The sequence below is a fragment of the Drosophila biarmipes genome, chromosome 3R (assembly GCF_025231255.1).
Source record: "Drosophila biarmipes strain raj3 chromosome 3R, RU_DBia_V1.1, whole genome shotgun sequence".
NCBI lineage: Eukaryota > Metazoa > Arthropoda > Insecta > Diptera > Drosophilidae > Drosophila > Drosophila biarmipes.
The window spans coordinates 21,599,230-21,627,071 of NC_066616.1; the positions used below are offsets into that span (position 1 = coordinate 21,599,230).

The 27,842-nt window shown below is 41.3% G+C and overlaps 2 protein-coding genes across 21 annotated transcripts in view; both read left to right on the forward strand.

The window, feature by feature from the left end:
* Window positions 1-111: 111 nt before the first annotated feature.
* LOC108026164 (very low-density lipoprotein receptor) lies at window positions 112-26,126 on the forward strand. 14 transcript variants are annotated; one of them, XM_050889021.1, is made up of 13 exons: window positions 2,804-3,093; window positions 3,952-4,449; window positions 9,217-9,357; window positions 14,610-14,729; window positions 14,829-14,945; window positions 15,799-15,921; window positions 17,038-17,264; window positions 17,985-19,397; window positions 19,516-19,714; window positions 19,864-20,040; window positions 24,964-25,097; window positions 25,166-25,327; window positions 25,453-26,126. In XM_050889021.1, exons 2-13 carry the CDS (start codon window positions 4,068-4,070, stop codon window positions 25,483-25,485), a joined length of 3,228 nt encoding a protein of 1,075 aa, XP_050744978.1. In that variant the 5' UTR covers window positions 2,804-3,093; window positions 3,952-4,067; the 3' UTR covers window positions 25,486-26,126. The 14 variants fall into 14 exon arrangements, with proteins under 14 accessions (XP_043951446.1, XP_016952398.1, XP_016952403.1 ...); XM_044095511.2 differs by lacking the exons at window positions 2,804-3,093; window positions 14,829-14,945 and adding an exon at window positions 112-336; XM_017096909.3 differs by lacking the exons at window positions 2,804-3,093; window positions 14,829-14,945 and adding an exon at window positions 356-438.
* Window positions 26,127-27,236: 1,110 nt separating this feature from the next.
* LOC108026163 (very low-density lipoprotein receptor) overlaps window positions 27,237-27,842 on the forward strand; it is a 35,068-nt gene continuing 34,462 nt past the window's right edge. For all 7 annotated transcript variants that reach the window (XR_001768243.3, XM_017096899.3, XM_017096902.3 and 4 more), the window contains exon 1: window positions 27,237-27,449. The gene's annotated coding sequence lies outside the window, so the exon portion shown is untranslated. The remainder of the gene's footprint in view (window positions 27,450-27,842) is intronic.

The window sequence follows — 27,842 nt, forward strand, 5'->3', positions numbered from 1 at the left end:
ATAGATAATTAAATCAAACCCATTGTGGGGTGATTTTATTGGAAATGCTAAGAAGTCAGACACTTCGACTACAGAAAAACCTACGTGTTAGTTTTAGAATCGCGTCGACACTCAAGTGGATCGGTACTAACAAAATGCCTTTGAGAAACCAAAAAATATACAAAGAATGATATTTCTCAACGCAACTAAAACAACAAACAGACTTGAAGTTATGAGTGCAAATCAGTGCAAAAAAAATAAAGAATTCCCATGAACAAGCGATACAAAGTGCAAACAGACCTACCCCAAAGGAGGCGCAGGCCCAACTAAGTTGAGATCACCAGACATCGATTACAAGTAGAGCAAAACGAGACTTTTGCCATAACGACACTAGATACCTTGGTCATGCGTTTCTCTACTGCGCTGTAAATCCCTGAATTCGAAAGTGTAAAATAAAAAGTAACCTAGACAAAGATAATATACCATGCAGGTGTTTAAAAGTCTTCGCTAGAAGGGTATATGGCTTTCAAGCTGACATTTGATAAAGTCATAAGTCAGAACTTCCGCTTAGAATTTACTAGATCAAGTCACTTAAAAAATTAATTCCTTTCATGGGACTACAGGCGAAATTCATTAACATAAACTGCTCTGTTTCCAGGGAAAATGCAAAGTTAACTTTTATTTTATAATACAAAGCAGTGCAAAACGAAGAACTTTGGGTGTATAGTCATGAATAATACTGAAAATATATTACTTATTTTTTATTTTTTAATTTATTTCTTGTTTTAGTTAGTTACTTTTTATTTTACAGCCAAGTGACTCTGCTTTCGGCATCCGAAAATAGCGATTACAGTCAGCCCACTCAGAGATTAAAGAGTGCCGATCATTATCTGGCCCGGCGATAGATGAGCAGGGCCCTTCACGCCTGCCAAAACCACAAAAGACATATAGCCCCCTTAATATATATATCTGTTTTCCTAAACTCACACTCGACAAAACTTGAACACACGACTCGGGGCCCCAGGGCGATAAACTGCAGTGTCAATTGAAGTGCTTGATTAGGCGATTTGCGAGCGATTCGCCGGCGATTTCGAGCGCCTGCAATTAGAAACGGCGGCGGCATGCATGGGCGGTGGCTTTCGGGGTCCCTTTTCAGGGGGTTGTCACTCACATGCGTCGCGGGGTGGTGCTTGAAAAATGATTTACACGCCTAAATCATAAATTATGCCCATTTGAAGTGGCCCATTGCGACGGGGAATCCATGACAAATGCAGATGACGCCCATGCAATGCCAGAACCGATGACGACTGCGATTGCAGTGCGATGTTATGGTGATTTTGAATGCGATTGTGAGTTTGATTGAGATTCTGATTGGTATGATGCTAGTGCTGGGCTCGATTGTTGTGAAGATGACGCACTCTACCACACTGACATCCGCCTCTGACCCCAACCGAACCCATTGTCCGCCGAACTGCGGCTTTGGCTCCGGCTCTTATCAGTCAGGCAGCTGTCCATCGACGTCACTCGACTCTAACCAATCCGTGGCAATCCACAGCACTCCAATTCGATTTCGAGCTTCACACCACTTTCAATCACACCCAATCGCACCTGGTTTGATTGAAAGCGGCGCTGCCAAACACTTTCAATGCTAATGAGCTGCGAGTCCGTGCTGACCACCGCCAGAAGGCGATTCAGTTCGCATCGGTCTTCGCTGGGCATCGCACCGCGTAACCTTCCGGGTCTTCAGAAATAGACGTATAAGCAGTACACCTATTGACACCTGGACATATTGCCTCTGTGTGCCCATGCAGAACGTCACGATCGTCGTACGATAATCGCCCCATTCCCACGTCCGGTTGTCCAGCCTAATTAAAAATATCGTTTTTTGCGCACTGATAAACGCGGTGGCAACGCAAAAAAGGAAGTCTAGATAAAGTCTGGGAAGCGAATACTCGGACGGTGGCAGTACGATGCATAGACGTGATCTCTGTGTGCTGATTGTGATCTCCTTGGCGTGGTCCTTTCGTTCAGGTTGGTACTTCAAAACCAGAAAAACGTATTAAAATATGTAAGAAAAACCCATTTCCCAACTATAACAGCTGGAAAATCAATAGTTATTGCACTTTAGTATCAGGTTAACTAATTGCTTGCACAATTACGTGTCCCTCGAATGCAATTACCTTTTCAAACGGTCTACATAACCCTAGCTGATTGTCAAGCACTTGAACCCTTTCCCTGCCTCCCACTTCGAGTACAAAACAACAAAGTATATTTTTAAATTAATGTGGAAAGTAGCTACTGCTACAAGTGCATAATATTATTCAACATATTTCCAGGAATTCTGTCTAGTTGTAAAATAGATCGCAGTAATTCGAAGGCAGTAAGATAGGGGCTACATAAAAACAAAAACAGCCTAATTCGCAGTCTAGTCAAAACAAGCAATCATAAGTTATTACTTATTAACCTTTCTTGCATCAATTGATTAGATTACACTTGTTAAAAATGTACAAGTATATCATAAATATAAATTATAATTTATAAAATAGTCATTTTTTCTTTCGTTCCCAACCTTATAAAATAAAAATAAAAACATATTTAAAACATTGATCTTCTGCAATGCTGAGTTGATAAAGATCTCATCTCAAGATCTATAGATCACTAAAATTTCTTCGAAACTGCGCTCCATTGATCACTGATCAACAGGTCTGCCTTAAGAGCACCTTAAAAGTGATCTGCAACTTAAGAGCAGTTGAACCCAGCATCGCTGGGATGGCAGAGAAGCCGATCTCTAGCGATCCCAACGCTCTTCGTACTTGTGGCTCTTCGACGGCGTCTGGTGTTTTCTTGTCAGTTTGATAAGGCCACCTTGAGGCGGTGCAAAAACGAACACAATCGCAACCGCTCTCAGCTCTCGAATCGAAATCGCTGGCAATTCGCTTAAATTTGCGGGCGAATTCTCTAAACGAATTCAGTTGAAAAAGGCGCGTTGTGCGAACCGGGCATCAACGTTTTTTTAGCGGTTCATTTTCAACACAAAAAATAAACAAAAAAAAACAAAAACTCGGCAAACTCAGTCAAACAAGCCTCATGTAATTGAAACATCCAAACGTAAATGTAATGATCTTTTAACTTAATTCAAAATTGGCAGAGACTCGTCGAGCACGTGCCGCACATTTGCCGACGCCTTGAAAGCCCGCAAAAAATAAATCAAAATAAAAGGCAATGCTGATAAGCCTGTGTTTATCAGAGCGAGTCAACGCGTGCTAGCTAAAAAATGAACGCGAAAACAGTATTTAATTAATTAACTGGCGCGGTCAAGGGGGCGTGGCAAGCCGATCAAGAAATACTTTTAATTCTTCGTCAGCTTTATTAATTGTCAACGTCAACAGAAACGACTGCGTTTTTTATACACAAAAAAGTATAAGTTGTTATTCAAGCTCATATAACTCAAAAAATATTTAAAAATAAATCAATAAATGTTAAATTTTTTTAAGTATTCGGTTACTTTAAAGGTGATAGTACGAAACGTATTTTCTGTGTATTTTTGTGCGTTTTACATTTTGCTCTCTTCGCATTTTTCGGCAATCTTGTTGTCGTCCGATATTTTTGCTTAATTTTTCGGGCGTTTCGGTTTTTTTCGGCTGCGTCGCGTTTTTGTGTGTCGCACGACTTTTAACCAGTTTCCTCGGTGCTCTCAGCCCGAAATAAGAAATGAGAAGAGAGCCCCCCAAGAAAAGAAGAGAATTGGCCAGATAGTCTGTTTATTTTCCTTATTTTTTGGCTGGCACAGCGGTTCTTCAATGTTTTTGCGTTGGTTCTTGCGTTTATTTTTACGCCGCCGCTGGCTCTTTTGGCCATTTCTCTGATTAGATAATCTCTAGCGAAGATCCCACGCTTCCTGCTTAGATAATCTAACAACCAGGGTCACCGAAAATCACCCCATCTCTCATGCCCCCCTTTCAACCAACACAGTGTGAATACTTTGTAAGATCAAAGGAAAAGGTGTGAAGACCAAAGTAAAAAGTAAAGCAAGTGACTAAGACTAAAGCAAAGAAGAGCAAGACGATAGACCAGTAAAATACCATACCATGGCCATAGAGTCACGCTCTACGGGCACTGCAAGTGATACCACAAAACCCGCCACGAACTCAGCAATAAGCCCCAAATCTCCAGTAACACTCGGCAAAAGACGGGCCGAACAGCTGTTCCGCTGCGCCTGCGCCAATTTCAATCTACTGCTGCTGACTTTGATACTCGGATTCGGCAAATGCTGCACAGCCACGCCCACGCCGCTCAGCCCACTCAGTACGCCCTCGACGGACCCGCCCACCGCTGCAGTTGGCCCACATAGTCCCCGGACACTGGACGAGGGAGGGACGCTGAGCAAGCTGATCGATGGCAAGGCCTTCATCAACATGGGCTTCAAGTTCCTGAACGTTTCCGGAAAGATTGGCACCCCCCTCGGCATAGGTGAGACCCCAAGAGCTGTGCATCAGGTGAGATGCAGCTGAGAAGCCCGAAGAATATGTCTAGAAAACCAGAATGGGAAGATGGGAAAAGGGGGCTGGGGGCACTGAAAGTGCGAAGTTTGTTTTTAGCTTGGCATGTGCTAATTTTAGACCACAGACGACGGCGAGGTTGAAGTGGAAATTGAAGTTTGGATGCCCTGCAAAGGGGTATATGTGTTACAGGAAGGTTAGGCCACAAAAAATGTAAATAATATAATAGGGTACTAAGTTAAATATTGAGAAAATATTTATTAACGATATTTATGCTTTCAAGGAAGATTACCATTTTTAAAGAACAGGATTATCTTTGTGAAATATTTCTAGTCATGGGTCTATAAGTCTGTAATGTAATCTAAAACTAATCTAAAATTTCTTCACATAAATTACGTTCTAAAAAATATATACAATCCTTCAAACTTAAATGTTTAGAAAGCGCTGTCAATTAAAAACACGTGCTGTGAATTAAAAGCTTATCGTAACAGTACGATCGTATTATCAACCATAAACTTTCAAGCTTAATAGTCAAAGTTATAACTCAATTTACAACCTAATCGTTAGGAATAATCAACATGTGTTAATTTAAATTTAATTATGTTGATATTTGTAAAGAATTTTATTTCTTACTCACCGCTGAGCGTTTTTCAGCTGATTAAAAAATACACTCGTAATTCCAAACATAAATAATCCCAAACAGAACAAACAAGCCTGACGTATATGAGTCAATATTAAGACTTAATAATATATGACCTGTCAATAATATTATTTAATATAGAATTTCATCACCGATGATTTATAATCCGCACAATCTTTCCATCAAGGGTATCATCTAAGTGTCGAGTCATCGAAAGCGCTTTGCTTGCTTGCACTTGAAATGGGTTCAGTTAAAAAGATACAGATACAGATACAGACACCGTTGCAGTGGCAGATACAGATACAAAAGTGCACTTGCCACTTGTTGCACACACACACTCGATTTGTAGATCCCACAGCTACAGTGGTACCGAAATAGTCGAAAATTGTTTATCGACTTCCGCATTGATTTCCGCCTGGCTGACCACTGTGTATCTGTATCTCCGAATGGTTTTCTTTAGATAAGAAAAGCTTGCGTGTCTGACTGTGACGCTTCTTGCGGCACGGGGCATTCCAACCATAAATCTAACTTTAAATCTAGCCACCTGCTTTGGCTAATAGGGATTGGCGCGTAGTGCCAGCCCTGAACTGGGGATTATCTTATCGGTCAATTTTACGATTTGTTTTTATGCATTTTTCGACCGCCGGGATTTCGCGATTCGGCGACAAGTGGGCAATCAAGGGCAGCCAGACAACAGAATTTCCCCTCTATAAATCAAGAATTAATAGACTGATAAAGAGCTTTGCATTGTTAAATTAAGTCACTCAAATGAACTTCAAGTGATATTGATGGGAAGTGTAATAAATTTAATACTAATTTATTTTAACAAATAAACATAAGGAGGAATATAAGAAATTTAAAAATAAATGCTTGAAAGTACCATATATTTTTAGGCAGAAATCGATCAACATAAATAGTCTCAAGGCTAAAAATATCCCATTTACTTGCAATTATGTACTTTGTTCGTGGGAATCTTGGACTTTGCTCAATATAGATTGAATTGTTGACAGTAGAAACACATATTTTTCTTAACCCGCGCACAAAAAACAAGGCGCATTTTTGAGATATTTTTAAGAGGAAATTGACGTGGTCCAGAGCATCTGTGCGCCATCCAATTGCGATGTTTGGTTAAATTTAAATATTTCTTGGCCCCTCAACATGTTGTGAACTAGGAAACTGCACACAAATATAGACAGAGGCGAGCCCCTCTATTTTCCTATCGATTTGCGTTGTAACACAGCTCATTATGGCTCATTATCTCCTGCTATCTCTGAGAGTATCTCTCTTTCCATCGCTGCAGAGCTGTTGAAATTTTCCTCTGGTTTCCTCGCTGATTTATTGCTAATTCCATTTGAATTTTCTCGCCCGAGAGTTGCCGTCAGATAAATTAACATATGCTTGATTTGACATATGCTTGTGCATATAAGTATCTAGCGGATAGTATCTACATATATGCCATGTTGCAAGGTCGTCGAAGTGAGACAGAGCTTGAGTTAATTTTTATTTGTGCGCCCCATTTCGCTTTAGATTTTAATTTATTCACCGTGCCAACAGATTTCTCTAGCATACAGAACTAGTTTGTGCCAGAATCGATGGCAAACAATAACAACAACAAATTAATAGTGGGCGTGCTCATCTTACGTAGAGAATGTTGATGCAGTTTAATTGTTTTGTTTGTTTACAGTAAACATGTTTTGATTGATTCAACAGTTCTAGTGAAATTACCCAAGCATCGTATGATGCCCAAATCAACGTTTCAATTGATCTCATCCCCCAGGAATCACGTGTTATGTCATTGTATTTATAAAAATTCAATTCATTCAGTCAATTATCAGGTAATCCATTAACCTTGATCCCAAGACAAACGGGGGCGCTCAGCTTATCAGCGCGAGTATATACAAATAAATTAGTAATTAGTATTAAATCGGAAAAAAGAAAACAGATTACTGATTGCGATTTTTTCCCAGCACTTAACACCTTGCTGAACCCAAACATTCTTATCAAAATATGCTCTTTTTTCACACAATTATGATTAATACAGTGTTTGCGGTGGCCACTGTGGCCATGAGATAACTGCTTATCTGGAATTTATTTATTAGAATTTTTTAATAGAAAAAAAATCGTACGATGATGATGACAACTTGCGGCTTCGCTTTTTCGGGGGCCAAAGCAAAGTTTATTGGGTTAAGCCAACCGGATTGAGAGTGAACTTGTTTTCGCCTTAGCGATTAAGAAAATCATTAGATATGCTAAGCAGTTTGCTGTTCGATATCGTTTATTTATTCATAGTCTCGCAGTGCGTTCGGAGCTTCATCGAAGTCACCGGCAGACAGTCTGTGTGGCTATGAAGCTGATATTGAACTGGTTTTCCGATCCGTGGGGTGTGTCCGCCTTATTACGGAAACCCAGTAATCAATAAACGACTGGCTCAATTAAGTCAGCCGCAGAAACTTTAGAATGTGACAGCGAGACAATGGAACTGATTGTTAAGTGCTTGCAATGGTTGAGTGAAATACATAAATGGGTTAATTGATGGGTAAACTTTCAGCCTGACAATACTGAGTCAATTCTCAAGGATCTTCCTTGTCCTTATTTTTCTGCTGTCCCATTGTTCGATTCATCTTGATGTCCTACTTAAGACCCTCATCAATTTCAATAAGTTATGCTGACCATTTTCAGGGTCATTTGGCCATTTTTCTATTTATGCTCAGAGAGCCATATTATTATTTTTCCATTATCCTATTTAAAATCCCTCTTCCAGCCCCAAGCTAATATTTATTTTTGGACTTGTTCATTCATACGAGCGCCGTATAAGGCAGAGAAACTCATTCACAGCCAGGCTTGACGTCATGTGGAATTTGCTTGAATGAAATTCCCTCATCTGTCGCATAAATATATGCATGCATTTGCTGGAATTATATTTCGCCATTTTGTTGACTGTCATCGTGCATAATTGAAAACAATTCCCGGCCAGCCAGGGCGGCGACTCGAAATCGAATTGATTTGACCTTATTGATTGACGGCTGGCACTCGGAAATATCCCTTTGTTTATTTTGCCACACACGCACTCCATATTGCTGCGAACTTCAATTACAACAATTAGCAGTTTTATGCACATGGGAATGGGAATGCAAATGAAAATGGTTAAATATGGGGCTATTGAAATATGCAAACGTGTGATGGATCGCCCGAGGGGGCAGGGGGAGGAGGTCATGTGAATGGGTCAAGCGAGCAGCTGTCAACGGCAGGCGGGACGGAAAAACCCTTTTCAAAGCGGTTCCACTTCAGGATTGCCTCCTCCTTTATTATCGCTTTTCCGGCTCTCTGTTTGTTCAATGGCAATCTATTACATTCATTTTTTTATATGTCACATTTTGTTTTGGGTCCTTAAACAGAGAAAAATACTATGAAAGTGACAAATATGAATTTTTAATATTTTTTAAAATAAGAAATAATATATATATAATGAAGGGACTTTGCCTTTTAGTATTGAATACATGCAGTACGTTTTTATAACTTTTATATTTATTTATTTAACTTTTTCCCTTTGTCAGACTGTTGATACATTGAGGAAAAATCTTAATAAGTATATTATTTTTTACAGTAAAACATAAATAATTTGAGTGTCTAACAAGCTTTATTTTTCTCTGTGCAAGACGGTTGACATTCCTTGGGGTTTCTGCCTGTCTGATGGCTTGTTTTGTTTCGAATATATGTGTATTGCATATTTTCAAGGGCTCCTATCGTTCGGAATTTTGGGGCGGGAGTCGAAAAACTTTGTGATCCATTTTGTTTGAGGCTTTTCTGTTGATTAAAAGCCCCTTGCTCCTCCTCTCGTTTATCGTTTAGTATGCAAATTACTTGTCACACTCACACATGTGTATGTAGCGAAGCGGATATATCTGTGTGCGTCTGCTGCTGATTGTTTTTGAAGTTTTCAGCCCTAATCAATTTGAGCTTTTGTTATTTTTCCTTTAATGAGAAAAGTTTGGCTGTGAGCAAGTGGCCCCAAAGCCCGTAAGTCCGTAACTCGGAGTCGTTATAATTAGCTTTAAGCGTTTGTTTGCCCATCTAAATCAGGGTCTGTTTATGTTGCAGGGCAATCCCTGGAGGCCAAGTGCGATGAGAAGCAGTTCCAGTGCCACAGCGGCGACTGCATCCCCATTCGATTCGTGTGCGACGGCGATGCGGACTGCAAGGATCACAGCGATGAGCAGATTAAGGAGTGCAAGTTCATAGGTGAGTTCTATGTTTGACACCTCTAATTATAGTGACAACCATTAATGTTACCTTCAAATAGAAAGTAATTATTTTAAAAGATGCATAACTAATTTCTAATACTAATTTCTAATGTCCCAGCTATTAAAATAATAATATAACAGGATTTTATAAAAACGTCAGCATTTAGTTGCTAAATCGTCATTTAATTTTAAATTTTAGGAGATAAACATAAATTTAAAAAAATTTATATACTTCTTTTTTACTATCAACTAATGTTAAGGATTTATAATACATTAATTATTAATAATAATAATTATCAGAATTAGCTTTAAAATATAATTAAATGCTAGGAGGTAAGGTTGCTAGGGAAAAAGTGAAGCTCTAAAAGTGCTTACTTTTCAATTGCATACTCTTAGGCGCTCGTTGTAACAGAACGTAAACAGTGGCGTCCGCGTAATTAGGCACGGTCAGCAGTTGGTCATTGTTGGTTTTCCTTTTGTTTGAATCAACATCAAACCTGAAACTGCCCGAATCGAAATGGAAACCGAAACTAGTTTGCAACACTTACGCATCGCAATTGTCGCTGACTGCTGACCAAAAACTGTGCCATGGCATTCCCTCGCCGCGAGTATCTTTGTATCTTTTTGTTGCTGCAACGCACTTAGCATTTAGCATTCAGCTTCAGCTGACTGCAACATGCGGCTCGGTTGCATCAGCAATTTTTTTTGCCGCTGTCTGGTGGCCCAGCTTTATCATTTTGCGTCGCACGAGACTTTTGCGACTTATGGCGGCCCGATGGGATCGTAAAAGGAAACTATGTGAGGTCGTCTGCTCCGCTCGGGCTTTATCACCCAACTTTAAGTAGTGCCAGACACCGAAAACTGAAAACTGAAAACTGACTACTGACTACTGCAGCCTCAAAACGAGTGCATCCCAATTTGGGATTCTTGCTGCGCATAATGCAATTGCCTTATGTAACTCCCGGCTGGAGGGAAATGAATGCCCCTGCAGTGAAATTGATAATGAGCTGGGAGGCTGGGATGGCATTTTTGTTGAACTTGGGGGAATTCGATAAGAGACAGCTCGGATTTTCCGTAGAATGCTGACCGTAATTATGCTAAATGCCCATTAACGGAACTGCACTATCTTAGCTTATGTATGCTACTGCGACATTAAGATACTTTTGTGGTGCAGCGTTAAGTGTGTCAAGATTGTTAGTTGCAACAAAATAGAAATATGGGTGAAATGGCAGAGTTTAATTAAAATATTTGATTTTAAATTTTGATAATTATATAATTTGTTTAATTTATGTTTAACTAAATTTTTAATCAAGAAAATAAATAGTTTACATCCTTATCAATCTCGTAAAAAATAAAATATATAGGAACTGTTAATAGCTTTTACAATTTGGGTAACTATTTAAACTCAGCTATTATTTTTTGGATTTTATTTCGTCAAACGAATGAAAAAACAAAAGAAATTTTCAAAATTAAACGTTACGCATCCTTGGTTGCCTCAGGATGCTTTTATCGCACTCACAACAAATCGGAAAGTAACTCCAGAGACTCACTCATTTAAAATCCACTCACCGAGAATTCCACTCGACTCAGGGCAGATTTTTGCACTCGACTCGCTGACTTTGGCAAGCTTTCGGTTGCTCGGCTGCTGCGGAGGCTGCAAACAACTTGGGCGGAATTGTTTTTAAGGATAGCCGCTCTGCAACCAAGCACTCAGTTGGCGGCGAACCTCTCAACCAAACGGATGTTGACGCGAAGAGTGCTGAAAGGACTGCCTCCTAGCTGAAGGGGAATTTGCATATACAATATATAAAATATATATAGACGGGGAAGCCCCCACAAACTGAACGAGTCGTGTGAAACGCAAGCCAGCGAAAGTGTGCCAAGTGTGTGAGTGTGTGCCAAAAAATCGTGAAGCCGAGAAAGAATAAACAAATTACGCGAAAATATTTAAGGCTAATCGGACTGCCAGCAGACAGAGACTGTCCTGCCAAGATTCGTTTTATCTCTGACAAGCAAAAAAACGCCAGCAGCGCCCGAGTTCGCCAAAGGATATGGCCAAGGAAGTCTCCGTTTCTCGGCCCGTCCGGGCCAGACTTATCCTCAAAGTCAATCGGTGACAGTTGATGGGGTTGACTTCCCCCCAAAGCAGCCGCCCTTCTGGCCATTTATCATTTAGCTGAACATTAAATGAGTTTCCGTCATATTTCCCCTCCTGACCCCAAAAATATGGAATATCATGTTTACAATTTACATGCTCTATATATATATTCCGTCTGCTTGTCTGCTCTGCTCGTAATGAACTTGAAATGTGCTGCCCGAGGGCAGTTTTTGTTGGCGGAAATTATGCAATCAATTTGTGCAAGTTGACTGAGGAGCTGCCCCTCTTGAACATGTCACCCGAAGATGTTGCCTGCAAACTGTGGTGTTTTGTTTGTCAATCATAAACGAGAATCTCGCTTGACTCGACGTACTCATCGCCTAATCTTCTCCAGCTCCTTGAAAAATAAGGAAAAGCTATTTTGAAAACCGCGGGAAAACCTACACAGCATGGCTCGCATTTGGTGTTTACTCCTCGTGGCCAGTTTGCTGCACACTCAGAGCCACAGTTTTCGCGCTCTGACCATAAATGGTATGCAAATAATTATGCTGATTATTTCGTTTGCCGGGAATTTAATGGTCTAGCGTAGTGTTTGGGAGAACAATACCATAAATTAAGTGAAACGTTTATTTATGGACGGTTTGGAACTACCATAATCGCAGATATTTCCGCAATATTTACGTTTATTTAGGGGGAAAATATAAATATTGACGAGAATTAATTTATCCCTATCATATATAATTCAAGCTTATTTGCGTAAATGAGTACTGCGAAACAAACAGGGAGCGTTAAATATTTAAATTCGTTTGTAGTACAATTTAATATATTTCAAAAGTAACCCTTATATTATACACTAAATATTTCCAGTCTTATCCAGATTTTGTGCTACACTATTTTCAAGGGCTTTTCACTACTCAAGTACTTACACTTTAATACTCTGTAGTGTAGCTATAATGTCCTTTTATCAGCCTTAAAAGTGAGCTCCAAACGCTGAAGAACACTCGGTTAAACTAGTTGAAGTTCGGGGGAGAGAAAAGTTTTAACTATTATCAGGTCGAAAAGTTTTCGACACCTTTTAACTTAAATTAAACATGCCAAAATCCCAATCAGCTGGATTTACAAAAATCCCGGCTTTCCCCATGGAGTTTTCCGCATTTTCCACGGCTGCAGCCCCCGGCCTTAATGCAGGATTCGGGATTCCGGCTATGCCTCGCATGCAACAGAATATTTTTGCAAGCGCCGCTTAACATTTGCATACAAATTGGCAGCAGGAGCAGGGCAGAGACTGAGCGGGAAAATACACGGAAACATCAACTGCCAAAGGCCAAAGTTTTTTAATCAACTGAAAAGCCGTTTAAACTTAGTTAAAAAAATAAATTATGCTGCAAAATGCTGCATGACAGCGCCAACTTTCATATTTTTATTTATGTTTATTTTCGTCCTTTTTATTCGGCATGGGGGTTTTTTGTTTTGGGTTTGTGCTTGGGTTTGCATAAATTGCAATCAATGAAAGTTTTCGCGCTGCCATGTCAGACATGATACGAAAAAGTGCTGTAATTTGATTTTTAATTGGAGACCGAGGCGACATGAAATTTTAATACGGCTGGACCGCCGAATATTACCAATTTGTCCGCTGGGCACAATTCGCCGAAAATAATGTCAGATATTAGCAAAAACGTAACTGAAAGCTGCAAAGAAAAATAACATAAAACCGAATCGACAATGATTGAAGCAAAAGCCGGGCGTGGAAAATGTTTTCCACCTCCTGCACTTGTTTCCACTTGTTATTTTCCCTCTTTTTTATATATATTTCATACTCGCTCGGGTCACACATGTGGCCAATTTTTATTGTTCACTGGATGCGTGTTTATATTTGCCTTTTTGTTTTGCTTTTATTTTTAACAAATATTGGCTCACATCAAAGTTTTTTCCCCCCCCGCAGCCACACCCATTTTTTCATGCCACATTTCATTCGAATTCATAAAAAGTTTAGAAAAGTAATCATATAAAATGTTATTGATATGGCCAGCACAGGCCTGACAAGCATAAAAATTGATTAAACTTTAGGCAGCCGAACGTGTTTCCCTAGATTTGCATAATCAACAGCCATTTTCAATGGCCCCAGGGCATGTTTCGATATCATTTACGCCGAAATGTTTGGACTTTTATTTTATAGAGGTTGTAAAAATAGCTTAAAAGTGCCCCTAGAATTTGTCAAATGCCAGAGAAGAATTCAAACAACCATTTCAAGGCAAGGAGAATTTCTAATTGCCAGCGTTTTTTGTTGCCAAAAGTGTGCTATAGAATTTGTGGCCAGCTTTTCCGGCCGTTTGAGGTGGCCCAAAAAAGCTGCGTTTCATAGCAACAAGTCAGCGGATTCTAAAATCGACTAATCCGATTACAAGCCGTGCACGTTTCCGCTCTATATATAGACATAGCTTATAGTATGCACACGCGAGGGGTATAAAAATGACACATTTTTGCTGCCCCTTGGAGTGGCATTGAAAAGCCATTGCAGCGCTCTTTTTGTTTGTTTTTGTGGGGAATTTTCCTTGCTCAGCACGTGCTCAAGTGCGTGTAAATAAATACATGTGTGTGCGAGTGTAAACTGGGCGGGAAAAGTGGGGGGAGTGGCCGCACACATACTCGTAAAGAAGCGTAAATTTCCAAGGGGCCCCTATTTCCCCGGTGTTTGTTTGGCTTTTGTTTTTGATACGGGTCGCTGGCAGAGTTCAAAGCCAGGCAAACATGCAACCCAACTGCGGTTAAAGAGAGACTCTTTCCAGCAAGAGGTAGTTCTTATGAGTTAAAATGTTTTCCATACTAATAATGCTCATTGTAGTAGTCCAGTGAAACAAAATAAGGTTTATATAGTTAGTATAGGGTTTTTGTGCGTAAATGTCTACATTAAACTGCTTTCTAATTTAAAAAATAAAATTATTTAAAGTATTGCAGTAAATAATAGACTTAAGTTAACTCTTTTCTATCTCCTTTGAAAAATCACACTAAAAGTGCCCTAAAAGGTATTCCATTTTAGCTTAAGCAACTAAAAGTACCGCCAAATAAATCACAGCAGCCTTCGCAGTTCTATTTATTCCGCAGCGAAAACATTTTGGCCATGATTTAACCTGGATTCCCCCCTTTTCTTGCAGAGGCCACTTGCTCCTCGGACCAATTCCGCTGCGGGAATGGCAACTGCATACCGAACAAATGGCGCTGCGATCAGGAGAGCGATTGTGCCGATGGCTCCGACGAGGCCAACGAGCTGTGCAGTAAGTATTACGAACCCCCGGGGGGAAAAGCGGGCTCCCCATAAGCGGGGAATCCCCAACGAGCTAGCTAACCGACGACTATTTCGATTGTGTGTTTAGTGAACGCCTGTCCCAACAACGAGTTCAAATGCCACACGGTCGACCAGTGCATTCCGCGCAGCTGGCTCTGCGATGGCAGCAACGATTGCCGCGACAAGTCCGATGAGGCCCACTGCAGTAAGCCCGCCCACTTGCACGTCCCTGCAATCGATATGAAACCAGCCACCGCCCAAATGCCACCCACTATGCGCCGTTTAATCGCTTTCACTAACCAACTAACTTGCCGCATAACTCATACGCACCCTTAATGGAGTGGCGCTTGCATAATTTTCGCAACAATTTCCCCCCCGTCTCGTGCTTAGAAGTTTAATCAAGTCGTTGAGAGTGAGAGTCCTGTAAGAGTCCTGTGAGGGGCTGTATCTGTGTGTACTGCTCACTTGTGTGTGTTCTGCGTATTGCGTACTCATTCCCGCCGCCCTTGACAACAAGTATACGACGCGTTGTCGCTGGCGCCCGGCAACATCGCATGAAATTCGCTTAATACCCGCCCACGGAGGGGGGCCACAGGATCCCAGCCGTTTTCAGGGTTTTAATACAGTCGAGCTTCTACAAAAAGAACGTTATTTGATCTCCTAAAAAGTATAAGTCCTCCTTGTTTGTCATTTATAAGAAAAGGGTTAAACAAATATGTTTCTGAATGGAACTTTACTTTAAGATCATTCAAAATTCTAGTTTGAAAAATAATAATGAATCGGTTGGTTGGTTACAGAGGTTCGACTGTAAAGGAGGGTAAAATCAGTTTGCTACGTTGGTGATATTGAACCCGAAGACGAGGCTAGGGGAATATTATTTGGTCATATTTTCCCTTTAAGATATTAGGGTGGGGATAAATGAATTTGTTGCTATGTAGCCAGCGGTTCAGCATGGCGTATGCATTGAGAGTAATAACAGCTAAAACACGACGCTTTCCCCCTCCTTTCTCCTTTCACCCATTCTAATAAATGCCGCACATCGATTTTGATATCGATAGGAGCCCGAACCTGTTCGCCGGATGAGTACGCCTGCAAGAGCGGCGAGGGGCAGTGCGTTCCTTTGGCCTGGATGTGCGACCAGAGCAAGGACTGCAGCGATGGCTCCGACGAGCACAACTGCAGTAAGGATAATCCATCAACAATTTTTTTATTTTCAAAATATTCTGTTGAGAAGTTGCTTAAAAAATGATCAAATTCGTTCTTTAGTTAAATATAATTTCTACAGATCTTTATGCGGTTTACCTTATAATCTTTGCCATACTCTTCATAAAGCAACATTTATCTATGAAAACATTTACCAGAGCTGCAAATAATTGCAGAATCCTTCCATTTGTTTTTAGATATCTCTGCCTACACCTGCAGTTTAAACCCACCCATTTATTTACTTTTTATTCAACTTCAGCTCAGATAAATGGCTTGAGTTCTGGTCGAACTTCCCCTGGGTGTACAAATACTATTTAATTTTCCTCAGTCTGTAGCAACATTCCACAACCAACTGGCTTCCGAGCTTGCCCCATTCACCCACTCGAACTAAACCCATTGCTAACTTATTCCAACTATTGAGGCAACCGCACTTCATTTGGCTTTTGGTTTTTAGTTGCCTTCCATTGCAGCTTTCAGCTGTGTGGCAAGGATTCCGATGACCCCGAGTGGAATCCGGAGTGTGCGGATAATCATTTCTTTGCTGCATTTAAAACTCAGAGAACGAAAAAATAACATTGCAGTTGTATATTTGATTTGTGAATGTTTTTGTTTTCTCTCCGTTTGAGAGTTCAATTAAAAGGTTCTGCTTCATTTGAAAAGCAATTTTAATATTTACTCTTGCATTTCAGCAAGGCACTGAAAGTTTTTGCATTCAAGATATATTTTTGATTCATTTCTGATTAAAAAGGGTACATATCTCAAGGTTTATAATCATTGGAAATTCCATTTTAATATTTACCTAAGAATTTCTGTGGGGCAACCAAGCTTTATATGTTAAAAATAAATCATCATTAAAAAATCCATGTTAATATTTACCAATGAATTTCTGTATGCCACACAAACTTCTTAATTTCCAGATATGTTTATCCACATTTTTAAAGATTAAACTCAATTTCCACACTCACCTTTAGGCCACTCCTGACTCCATTTTCACCACTCTGATAAAGTAGCCTGCTTCCACTTCATTTGGCTTTGGTTTCTATTGTTTGCCCACCATTTGTTGCAACTCCTAAATATTCCCGATAAATCCGCAGACCAGACCTGTCGCGCCGACGAGTTCACCTGCGGCAATGGGCGGTGCATCCAGAAGCGGTGGAAGTGCGACCATGACGACGACTGCGGCGACGGATCCGACGAGAAGGAGTGCCCCGTGGTGCCCTGCGACTCCGTGGCGGAGCACACCTGCACCAACGGAGCCTGCATCGCCAAGCGCTGGGTCTGCGACGGCGATCCGGACTGCTCCGACGGCTCCGATGAGCGGGTGAGTGAATAATGCCAGCCATAAATTTCCATTCCTTGCCCCGGCCCTGGGGGAATATCCACCCTATCCGCCCTTTTTTTGGGCGCTCGCCTAAGCCACATGAATTATGGCCAACTTGGGCATAACTCAGCGCCCTGCCAGCTTTGGCAGCTTTTGTTGTCAACGCATGGCACGCATAAAATTGCATTTTTGCATGCTTAGGGGGTGCATAATTTCCCCTGTGTTGGGGGCACTTAGCCCCCTCTGCATTCTGCATTCTTCTCTGCAGCGAAAAGTTTCCGAACCTGAGGACAGGAAACTTTGTCTGCTTCCCCAGCCTAACCCTTGGTTTTCTTTGCACCTTACAACCTTTCAACCAGCCGAAAAAATCACTACAATTTTAGCTATTTGAAGTTTAAGTTCATCTTGATGGCGAAAATTTAAAAAAGTTAAAAATTTAAACGTTTTTTTCCTATATAAAAGAATAAAGAAGTGTCAAAAAGTATGCAGTAATTTTAATATAGGCGTCGCATTAACTTCCTTATTTCTTAGGAGTTTGTAATATAATGTTGCATACTTTTAAACAAATAAAATAAAAAGCATATTTCAAGATTTAAATTATTTTTTTGAAAACCGACCGCCAACGGGGTTTTTGTATAATTTCGAAAATCATTAAATTTTTATTTATTTTATTATTTATTTATTTTTATAAATATTTTATTTTTTTTTACACCTTATCAGTCCTGTGCGAATGTGACCAAGACGACCACGCCTTGCCTGCCGCACGAGTACCAGTGCAAGGACCGCATCACCTGCCTGCACCACAGCTGGCTCTGCGATGGTGACCGCGACTGTCCCGACGGCGATGACGAGCACACGGCCAACTGCAAGAACGTCACCTGCCGGGCGGATCAGTTCCAGTGCGGGGATCGCAGCTGCATCCCGGGTCACCTCACCTGCAACGGGGACAAGGACTGCGCCGATGGCAGCGACGAGCGGGACTGCGGGTTGAGTCTCAGTCTGGGAGTGACCCAAGGGGCGTGCAACACCACCAGTGAATTCGATTGCGGAGGAGGTCAGTGCATTCCGCTCTCGAAGGTCTGTGATAAGCGAAAGGATTGTCCGGATGGCGAGGATGAGCCGGCTGGCAAGTGTGGCATCAACGAGTGTGCCTCCAAGAACGGGGGCTGCATGCACCAGTGCGTGGATCTGAAGGTGGGTCACCACTGCCAGTGCCACGAGGGCTATACTTTATCCCCTGACAAGCGGAACTGCCAGGACATCAACGAGTGCGATGCGCCCGGAAGGTGCTCCCAGATCTGCGTCAACGAAATCGGGGGCTTCAAGTGCGAGTGCGAGGCGGGCTACATGAGGGATCCCAAGAATCACACCAGGTGCAAGGCCAGCGAAGGACACGCCTCGCTGCTCCTGGCCCGCCGTCATGACATCCGGAAGATAGCCCTCGACCACATGGAAATGACGTCCATTGTCAACAGTACAAAGGCAGCCACTGCCCTGGACTTTGTCTTCCGCACGGGCATGATCTTCTGGAGCGATGTGACCACGCAGAGCATCTACAAGGCTCCCATCGATGAGGGCAATGAGAAGACGGTGGTGCTGACCAAATCCTCGGTGACCTCGGATGGTCTGGCTGTGGACTGGATCTACAACCATGTCTACTACACGGACACCCACAAGTGCACCATCGAACTGACCAACTTCGAGGGCAGCATGGGCAAGGTCCTGGTGGAGGACTCGCTGGACATTCCGCGTTCCATTGCGCTGGATCCCATCGAGGGCTGGATGTACTGGTCCGACTGGGGCGCCTCTCCCCGCATCGAAAGGGCGGGCATGGATGGCTCGCACCGCACCACCATCATTAGCTACGATGTCAAGTGGCCCAATGGCATCACCTTGGATCTGGTGCGGAAGCGCATCTACTGGGTGGACGGAAAACTCAACGTCATCTCGTCGGCGAACTACGATGGCTCCCAGCGGAGCCAGGTTCTCTACTCCGGCGAGTACCTGCGGCATCCCTTCTCCATCACCACCTTCGAGGATTACGTCTACTGGACCGACTGGGACAAGCAGGCGGTGTTCAAGGCCAACAAGTTCACCGGAGAGGATGTGGAGCCTGTCACAGCAATGCATATGGTGAGCATAATATTGTTACTTCATTGCTTACCTCATTACCATATCAAAATTCAACTCTTTTTCTAAGTATTTTATGTTATTTCTAATATATTTCCAATTTTTGTTACTTTCGTTGTAGCTCCAGCATCCGATGGTGGTCCACGTATACCACCCGTACCGCCAGCCGGATGGCGTGAATCACTGCCAGTCGGTGAATGGCCACTGCTCTCACCTCTGCCTGCCAGCTCCCAGGATCAATGACCGGAGTCCTCGCATTTCCTGCGCCTGTCCCACGGGTCTGAAGCTGATGGTCGATGGCCTCATGTGTGTCGAAGATCGTAAGTAGTCAAACAGTATACCTACTCCTAAGCCGTTTGCTTTTGATTTAACCTGCAGCATGGCTTGAATTTTGATTTTAATGCTTATACTAATAAACCCAACCCAAAACCCGATTCCCCAATCCGGCATGACTTGCATCCGCATGTAGCTCTTTATGTGGCTCCCGCCACGAAACCCCCGCGAGCCCGCAAAACGAAACCCAGACCGAAAACCCCGCGACGACGACTGCCCACCGGTGTCCAAGTGGGTCATGCTGACATTCGGATCGGGATTAACGATGATCTCCGGCTGAGCACCAGGCTGCCCCTGTTGCCCGCGACTTTCGGTAGGCCTGACAACCGTGTTTTGTGTTCTGTCATGTCCTGTGTGGGTCCACCCTAATTGCTACCCACTTTTTGTGTTGTCCTAATTTTGTCTGGAAAGTCGGCTAAAGAACCATTTCCTGTTGTCTCTGTCAAGTGTTCTTATTATAGCTATGAATAACAAACTTACGAACTATCAGAGATACAAAATTATCTTATAGTTTTCGGTAGTTACATTTGATAAGTCGTCCTATTTTTCAAGCTTAAATGTTTCTTATTGTGCTCTTCCTATCAACCATCACTATGGGTTCCCTGCTGACTTTATTTTTGGCATGCCAATTATTCAAACGTGTCCAATTCTCCTCGAATCCAGGACGCATTAACCCCATCCCGTCATTCAAGCTCAAATTTTTAACCGACACAAAGGAAGCGAGGAAAACTTCATCAGCAGGACGTCAACACAAATTTTGATTAATAAGTCCCGCGGGGAGCTTCGATAGTTATCCTTTCGGATGGGTTGACAGCCCGGCCACTTCCGCCCAATTTATAAGTTCGACGTCTTTCTCTGGCACTCTTTCTTATCCACGCTCACGCACTGTTTATAAACACTTTGGTGAGATTCAGATTCAGATTTATTGCAAGCGTATTAATCAAACCGCTCGCCAGGATCCACCAAAGACCCCCCTTTGCAGGCGCCCAATCCGCAACATTTGCTTTGTCATGGCCCACATTAATCATCATCAGGAGTTCGGGAAGGATAAAGCCGTCTCCCTTACCCCACATACCCTGTAGCCCATATATCCTTGACAGTTTCATAAATGCCAGCGCAGTAGAGCCACTTGCATCGCCCTCGACCGCAAGTAGGCAGGCGATGGGCCACCACTGCAATTGAAACCTCTGGGGGGAACCCATCATCCTCGTCCCCGCCCCCATATCATCGTCCCACAATCCCCAGCCGCAAAGTATGAGGTTAATATCGGCGGGCTGGGGGAGCGGGAGGTGGTTTTGTCTGTCGTCCCCAGTGGAGTGTTTGCTTTAAAGTGCGGCTCAGCTTAATGTTGATAACTTTTAGTGTTTCGGCTAGAAGAAGTCCTCCCTCGACGGCTGGCAAAAATCCCATTAAATGCGCTGCGTTAACGATGTCATTAGGTTGCCATTGCCATTTGCCATTTGTAACTTCCATTCCCACTTCCATTCCCAATCTAAATCGGCGGCAGGCCGCTTCTTTCGCATGAAAGTAAGCGCCATCAAAGGCGCGAGCGCGTTTAAGTGTTTATTTGCGCCTAAATGCGCACTTTGAGCGATTTGATTGAAAATTCCATCGCATCTCCGGTGGCCAAAAGGCAGGGGCGGAGCCAAGGGGGCTCTAAGCCGCTTGGATTTTGATGTTGATTCCCTCTTTCGCCTTGCTCCTTTATTGCTATGACTTCCGTTTTCTTTTTATACACTTTCTCCTTTTGTTTATCATTGCCAAAGGTGGGGTGGAGTTTGAGCCGCATCATTGTGCCGGAAAAAGAACATTCTTAAAGGGTGAAAAAGGATTTACTTCACCATGGTATCTTGAAGTGTGTTGCACTCAACACACTTGAGATTTATAATGTAACTAGTTTCCCCCCGTCGACTTCGTTCGTGCCTATGAAACTGGGCTTAACTGTGTTCGTAGAGATTTTAACTTTATTTAGTTCTCGTTTTGTCAGTTTTGAATGTAGATTTTTAAACTCATAGAGTTGTCCCATTTAATTCGGGTTCCAATAACTTATGTTATGGAATCTTGGATTTACACAAAAATCAAACATGAAAATTTTGACCCTCTTTAAAATGTAAAATTATAATGTAGAATAACAGAGAATTCCACCACAAATTCATAAAGGTTTCCCACGTCTTAGTCGGGTTGCAAAAACTCAAGTTATGAAATCTAGAAGAGCAATTTTAGGGTCCCCTTTTGAAATCCATGGAATTTACGAAAAAATCGAACATGAAAATGGGTTAAAATTTCGACCACCGCTAAAAAGGAAAATTTTAATGTAGAATATTAGAGAATTCCACCACAAATTCATAGAGGTATCCCACGACTTAATCGGGTTGCAAAAACTCAAGTTATGAAATCTAGAAGTGTAGTTTTAGGGTCCCCTTCTGAAATCCATTGGATTTACGGAAAAATCGAACATGAAAATGGGTTAAAATTTCCATTATCTCTAAAAGGGAAAATTTTAATGTAGAATATTAGAGAATTCCACCACAAATTCATAAAGGTATCCCACGTCTAAATCGGGTTCCTATTACTCAAGTTATGAAATCTAGAAGATCAATTTTAGGGTCCCCTTCTGAAATCCATTGGGTTTACGGAAAATTCGAACATGAAAATGGGTTAAAATTTCGACTAACTCTAAAAGGGAAAATTTTAATGTAGAATATTAGAGAATTCCACCACAAATTCATAAAGGTATCCCACGACTTAACCGGGTTCCAAAAACTCAAGTTATGAAATCTAGAAGATCAATTTTAGGGTCCCCTTCTGAAATCCATTGGGTTTACGGAAAATTCGAACATGAAAATGGGTTAAAATTTCGAGCATCGCTAAAAAGAAAAAGTTTAATGTAGACTATTAGAGAATTTCACCACAAATTCATAAAGGTATCCCACGTATAAATCGGGTTCCTATTACTCAAGTTATGAAATCTAGAAGATCAATTTTAGGGTCCCCTTCTGAAATCCATTGGGTTTACGGAAAATTCGAACATGAAAATGGGTTAAAATTTCGACCATCGCTAAAAAGAAAAAGTTTAATGTAGACTATTAGAGAATTTCACCACAAATTCATAAAGGTATCCCACGTATAAATCGGGTTCCTATTACTCAAGTTATGAAATCTAGAAGATCAATTTTAGGGTCCCCTTCTGAAATCCATTGGGTTTACGGAAAATTCGAACATGAAAATGGGTTAAAATTTCGACCATCGCTAAAAGGGAAAATTTTAATGTAGACTTTTAGAGAATTCCACCACAAATTCATAAAGGTATCCCACGACTTAATCGGGTTGCAAAAACTCAAGTTATGAAATCTAGAAGTGTAGTTTTAGGGTCCCCTTCTGAAATCCATTGGATTTACGGAAAAATCGAACATGAAAATGGGTTAAAATTTCGACCATCGCTAAAAGGGAAAATTTTAATGTAGACTTTTAGAGAATTCCACCACAAATTCATAGAGGTATCCCACGACTTAATCGGGTTGCAAAAACTCAAGTTATGAAATCTAGAAGTGTAGTTTTAGGGTCCCCTTCTGAAATCCATTGGATTTACGGAAAAATCGAACATGAAAATGGGTTAAAATTTCCATTATCTCTAAAAGGGAAAATTTTAATGTAGAATATTAGAGAATTCCGCCACAAACTCATAGAGGTATCCCACGACTTAATCGGGTTCCTATTACTCAAGTTATGAAATCTAGAAGATCAATTTTAGGGTCCCCTTCTGAAATCCATTGGGTTTACGGAAAATTCGAACATGAAAATGGGTTAAAATTTCGACCATCGCTAAAAAGGAAAATTTTAATGTAGACTTTTAGAGAATTCCGCCACAAACTCATAGAGGTATCCCACGACTTAATCGGGTTGCAAAAACTCAAGTTATGAAATCTAGAAGTGTGGTTTTAGGGTCCCCTTCTGAAATCCATTGGATTTACGGAAAAATCGAACATGAAAATGGGTTAAAATTTCGACCATCGCTAAAAAGGAAAATTTTAATGTAGAATATTAGAGAATTCCGCCACAAACTCATAGAGGTATCCCACGACTTAATCGGGTTCCTATTACTCAAGTTATGAAATCTAGAAGATCAATTTTAGGGTCCCCTTCTGAAATCCATTGGGTTTACGGAAAATTCGAACATGAAAATGGGTTAAAATTTCGACTAACTCTAAAAGGGAAAATTTTAATGTAGAATATTAGAGAATTCCACCACAAATTCATAAAGGTATCCCACGTCTAAATCGGGTTCCTATTACTCAAGTTATGAAATCTAGAAGATCAATTTTAGGGTCCCCTTCTGAAATCCATTGGGTTTACGGAAAATTCGAACATGAAAATGGGTTAAAATTTCGACCATCGCTAAAAAGGAAAATTTTAATGTAGACTTTTAGAGAATTCCGCCACAAACTCATAGAGGTATCCCACGACTTAATCGGGTTGCAAAAACTCAAGTTATGAAATCTAGAAGTGTGGTTTTAGGGTCCCCTTCTGAAATCCATTGGATTTACGGAAAAATCGAACATGAAAATGGGTTAAAATTTCGACCATCGCTAAAAGGGAAAATTTTAATGTAGACTTTTAGAGAATTCCACCACAAATTCATAGAGGTATCCCACGACTTAATCGGGTTGCAAAAACTCAAGTTATGAAATCTAGAAGTGTGGTTTTAGGGTCCCCTTCTGAAATTCATTGGATTTACGGAAAAATCGAACATGAAAATGGGTTAAAATTTCGACCCTCCGTAAATAGGAAAATTTGAATGTAAAACGTAGGAAATTCAAATACAAACTCATAATGGTATCCCACGTCTAAATCGGAATTCAATAACTCAAGTTATTGAATCTAGAAAATCGAACATGAAAATGGGTTAAAATTTCGACCATCCAAAAACTTAAGTTATGAAATCTTTAAGTGCAGTTTATTTGGCTATTTGGTTCAGTTTAGTAACATGTCTTGTTGTACTCAGTAAAGTGTTGTAAATGTTAATTGGATAATCTTATTCATACTTTTGTGGCATATGTTATCACACGATAAGTCTAGTTATTTAAGGCACATTTTAAAATTGTAAGTAAATTATTAACGCTTTGTAATACTGTCTTTCTATATGTATGTTGTATATGTGCTTATTTGTTTATTGTGTTTGCTTTTTGTTTCCACTTTGTATTGAACAACTTTATGAACATAATCTTTTTGTCCACAGTTGCCGACCAGCGTCCAGTGAAGAACCAGACCCAAATCGAAAAGACCACAACGCCCAGTGAGCAGCCGGATTCCGGCTTTATTGCGCTGGTGGTTATAGCCAGTCTCAGTGGATTGGCAGTCCTGCTGTCGGTGGTAAGTTGGGAGGGGCTGATGGTTGTGAAACTGAGGGAGAACTAATCAAATTATTTGGACATCCACAGCTCCTGCTCATTGGCTACCGCTACTGCAGCAAGCGACGCATCAACTCGATGAACTTTGAGAATCCCATCTACCGCAAAACCACCACCACAGAGGATCATTTCAGTCTCCGGAAAAACCTACCGGCCCGGATCTACGACCATACCAGTGTCATGGATGAGGAGGTGGGTCAAACTACTGACTGTTAAATTAGAAGCAAAAAATATACTAATTATATTTAATTTTTTTAATAATATAAAGGAAGTCCCTCAGTAATGATATATAATGTTATTTAACTTATATCTTTCAGTACTCCCCCGTCATAGGCATATCCTCGTATTAGACTGATTCCCTTGGAATCGTGTGAAATGTGGATTGAATGATTCTTTCGCTTGGTCGCTGGAAAAGTGGAACGACCAAAGCTGACTCGAGACCCGCGGCAGAAAACACGCGCCTGAAGACTGAGCAACTCTGTGTATTGTGTAAATTAATTATTTTAAAATTTTAAGGCACGGCAAGGACGACGGGTCACCTTGGGGCGCATCCTCAAAGGATGCTGTACAAAATACTATGTCGCAGAGTTCTATCGCAAAAAACAGAAAAGTAAAATTACAGTAACGAGAAGCGTAAAACACAAAACGAGATGTTTAAGTGAAATCTAATTGCTAATTATAAATTACATAGTTCCAAACTGTATATAGCTGTAAGTGTGCATTATTTTTAAATGAAGCAAATTAACATTAATATACGTAAACATGACAAAAGGATCATAGTGCTTATGGTCGGTCTACTATTTGAGAGAGTTGAGAAATTATATTTCTGTTGTCGAGGAGCAGAATCGTTTTATTATATTACCACTATTACTACATACGTATTAGCCTTTTGTTAACTGTATTGTTAAGTGTACATACATATGTATATGTCTCCCCACTAAAAGAAAGATATGATGAATAATAAACTCAGAACATACTTATGTGTAGCATACTCGAGTGGTGTTTGCTTTGCGTATCTGTGGTGGGGTTAGCTGTCTTAACAGGTAAATCATCAATAATATCTTACAGCTATATTATCTTTTATTCTTACTGTCTTCGCTTTTTTTCCTTTTTAGGATTTATCTAATTTACAATACAACATCTGTTAAGTATGCACATTTTTGCAAAGCTATCGTGTCACTTACGTCTCTGCTGAATTTGTAACAATTTAAGATACAAAAGTGTACGTGCTTAAGATGCACATATATTACGTCGAGAGGAATTTTTATGATGGATCCCACCTTGCAAAGTTCGGCGAATGATTTTACAATGCTTTGTGGCCATTTAGACTTGCTAAAAGCCCTTCAAAGTTTTGAGGATGTTAATTTGAAAGAAAAGCAAAGTAGTTTTCCCCACCTCTTACGCAGTTTTACTTTGATATTTAAAATTCCAGCATCCCCTTTGGCTTGCGGAATTACATTATCTTCTCTCGGTGTATTTGCATAGAGCACTTCCCAAGCAATTGATCAATCTGAGACACAGGTGTTTCGGAATAAAATCCCATTATTGTTTTCAATCGAAGCCTTGGCTGTTTGACCCAGGCCAACAAACAATTTAGACCTCTAATTACGGAAATTGCCTACCCCACTAATTGGCCCTAGAACGACAAGTACTCGAACCGAACACACCTCCAAAATGGACTGTTACACGAGAGGTAAGAGAGCGCAGAAAGGGAGAACCACCTGCTAGCCCCGTTTCAATGTCAGCTTTGATCACTTGGTTACAGCGGACACTCTTCAATATCACTTAGATACGGGGGATACTCTCTTTGACTTTGTGATCACTTAGATACAGGGGACACTCTCTTTGGCTTTATGATCACTTGCTTACAGTGGACTGATCACTCTCTTCAGGGGGCCCTCCACTGATGACGTCGACCCATGTGGGGGCCACTGCCTCTTTTCGCGCTCTTTTCTTTCGCTTGACAGGTAAGATCTTGTACGCGTGGCGGTCTTCGGTTCGCCGCCGAGCGAAAACGAGCACTGCCGAAGGCAGAAAAACAGCGCCATTGGTCCGCCGGCGTCGAACTCGCTTAAAAAATGATACTCTGCCGGCAGTCCGGAATCGCAGTGCGTGCCGTTGGGTCGTCGCTAGTCGCATATCGAGTATCCGCCCCATGCTTCGGATATAACTTCATCGTTAAGCCGAGAAATTTCGGAACGCGAAAAGTTTCGGAAAGCAAAAGTTCAAAGCAAATAAAAAAAGTTCAGGCCGCGGCTCTGGGGCCAGCTCATCGCATTTGTCGAGCGGAAAAAAGTGTTAATCGAAAAATAATGTACGCATCTATTTTGGCCAAACGTTACGTCAATATGTCATGTGAAAAACAGCATAAAACATGTGTTTCGCCCTGGCCATAAGGCCAAATAAATATATGATTTGATAAAAAAAAAAAACAGAACAAATTTCGAAAAGGGAATGGTGTCAAGGGGCAGGGGCTGCGCATGACTTACCTGGGCTTATCACACGTTACAGCGCCGATAGCTGAGATATTCAAATAAAAAGAGAGAGAGACGGCACCACCGGGGGGGAGAGAGACGGCAGGCGGCTTAACCCTCGTTTTGACCAAAGTCGTCGCCCTTAGCTTGCACTTTTCGAGCGTGTGTATTTCGTGTTTCCACTGCTCTTATGCTGCTTTTTCGCAACATCGTATGATGTTTCTTTTTTCGGC

Bases quoted from the DNA above. Each gene is read 5' to 3' on its own strand.
- LOC108026164 (XM_050889021.1), top strand. From the start codon at position 4,068: ATGGCCATAGAGTCACGCTCTACGGGCACTGCAAGTGATACCACAAAA. The intron at 15,922-17,037 runs GTAAGGATAATC...ATAAATCCGCAG, and splicing joins CTCCGACGAGCACAACTGCA to ACCAGACCTGTCGCGCCGAC. The intron at 19,398-19,515 runs GTGAGCATAATA...CTTTCGTTGTAG, and splicing joins CTGTCACAGCAATGCATATG to CTCCAGCATCCGATGGTGGT.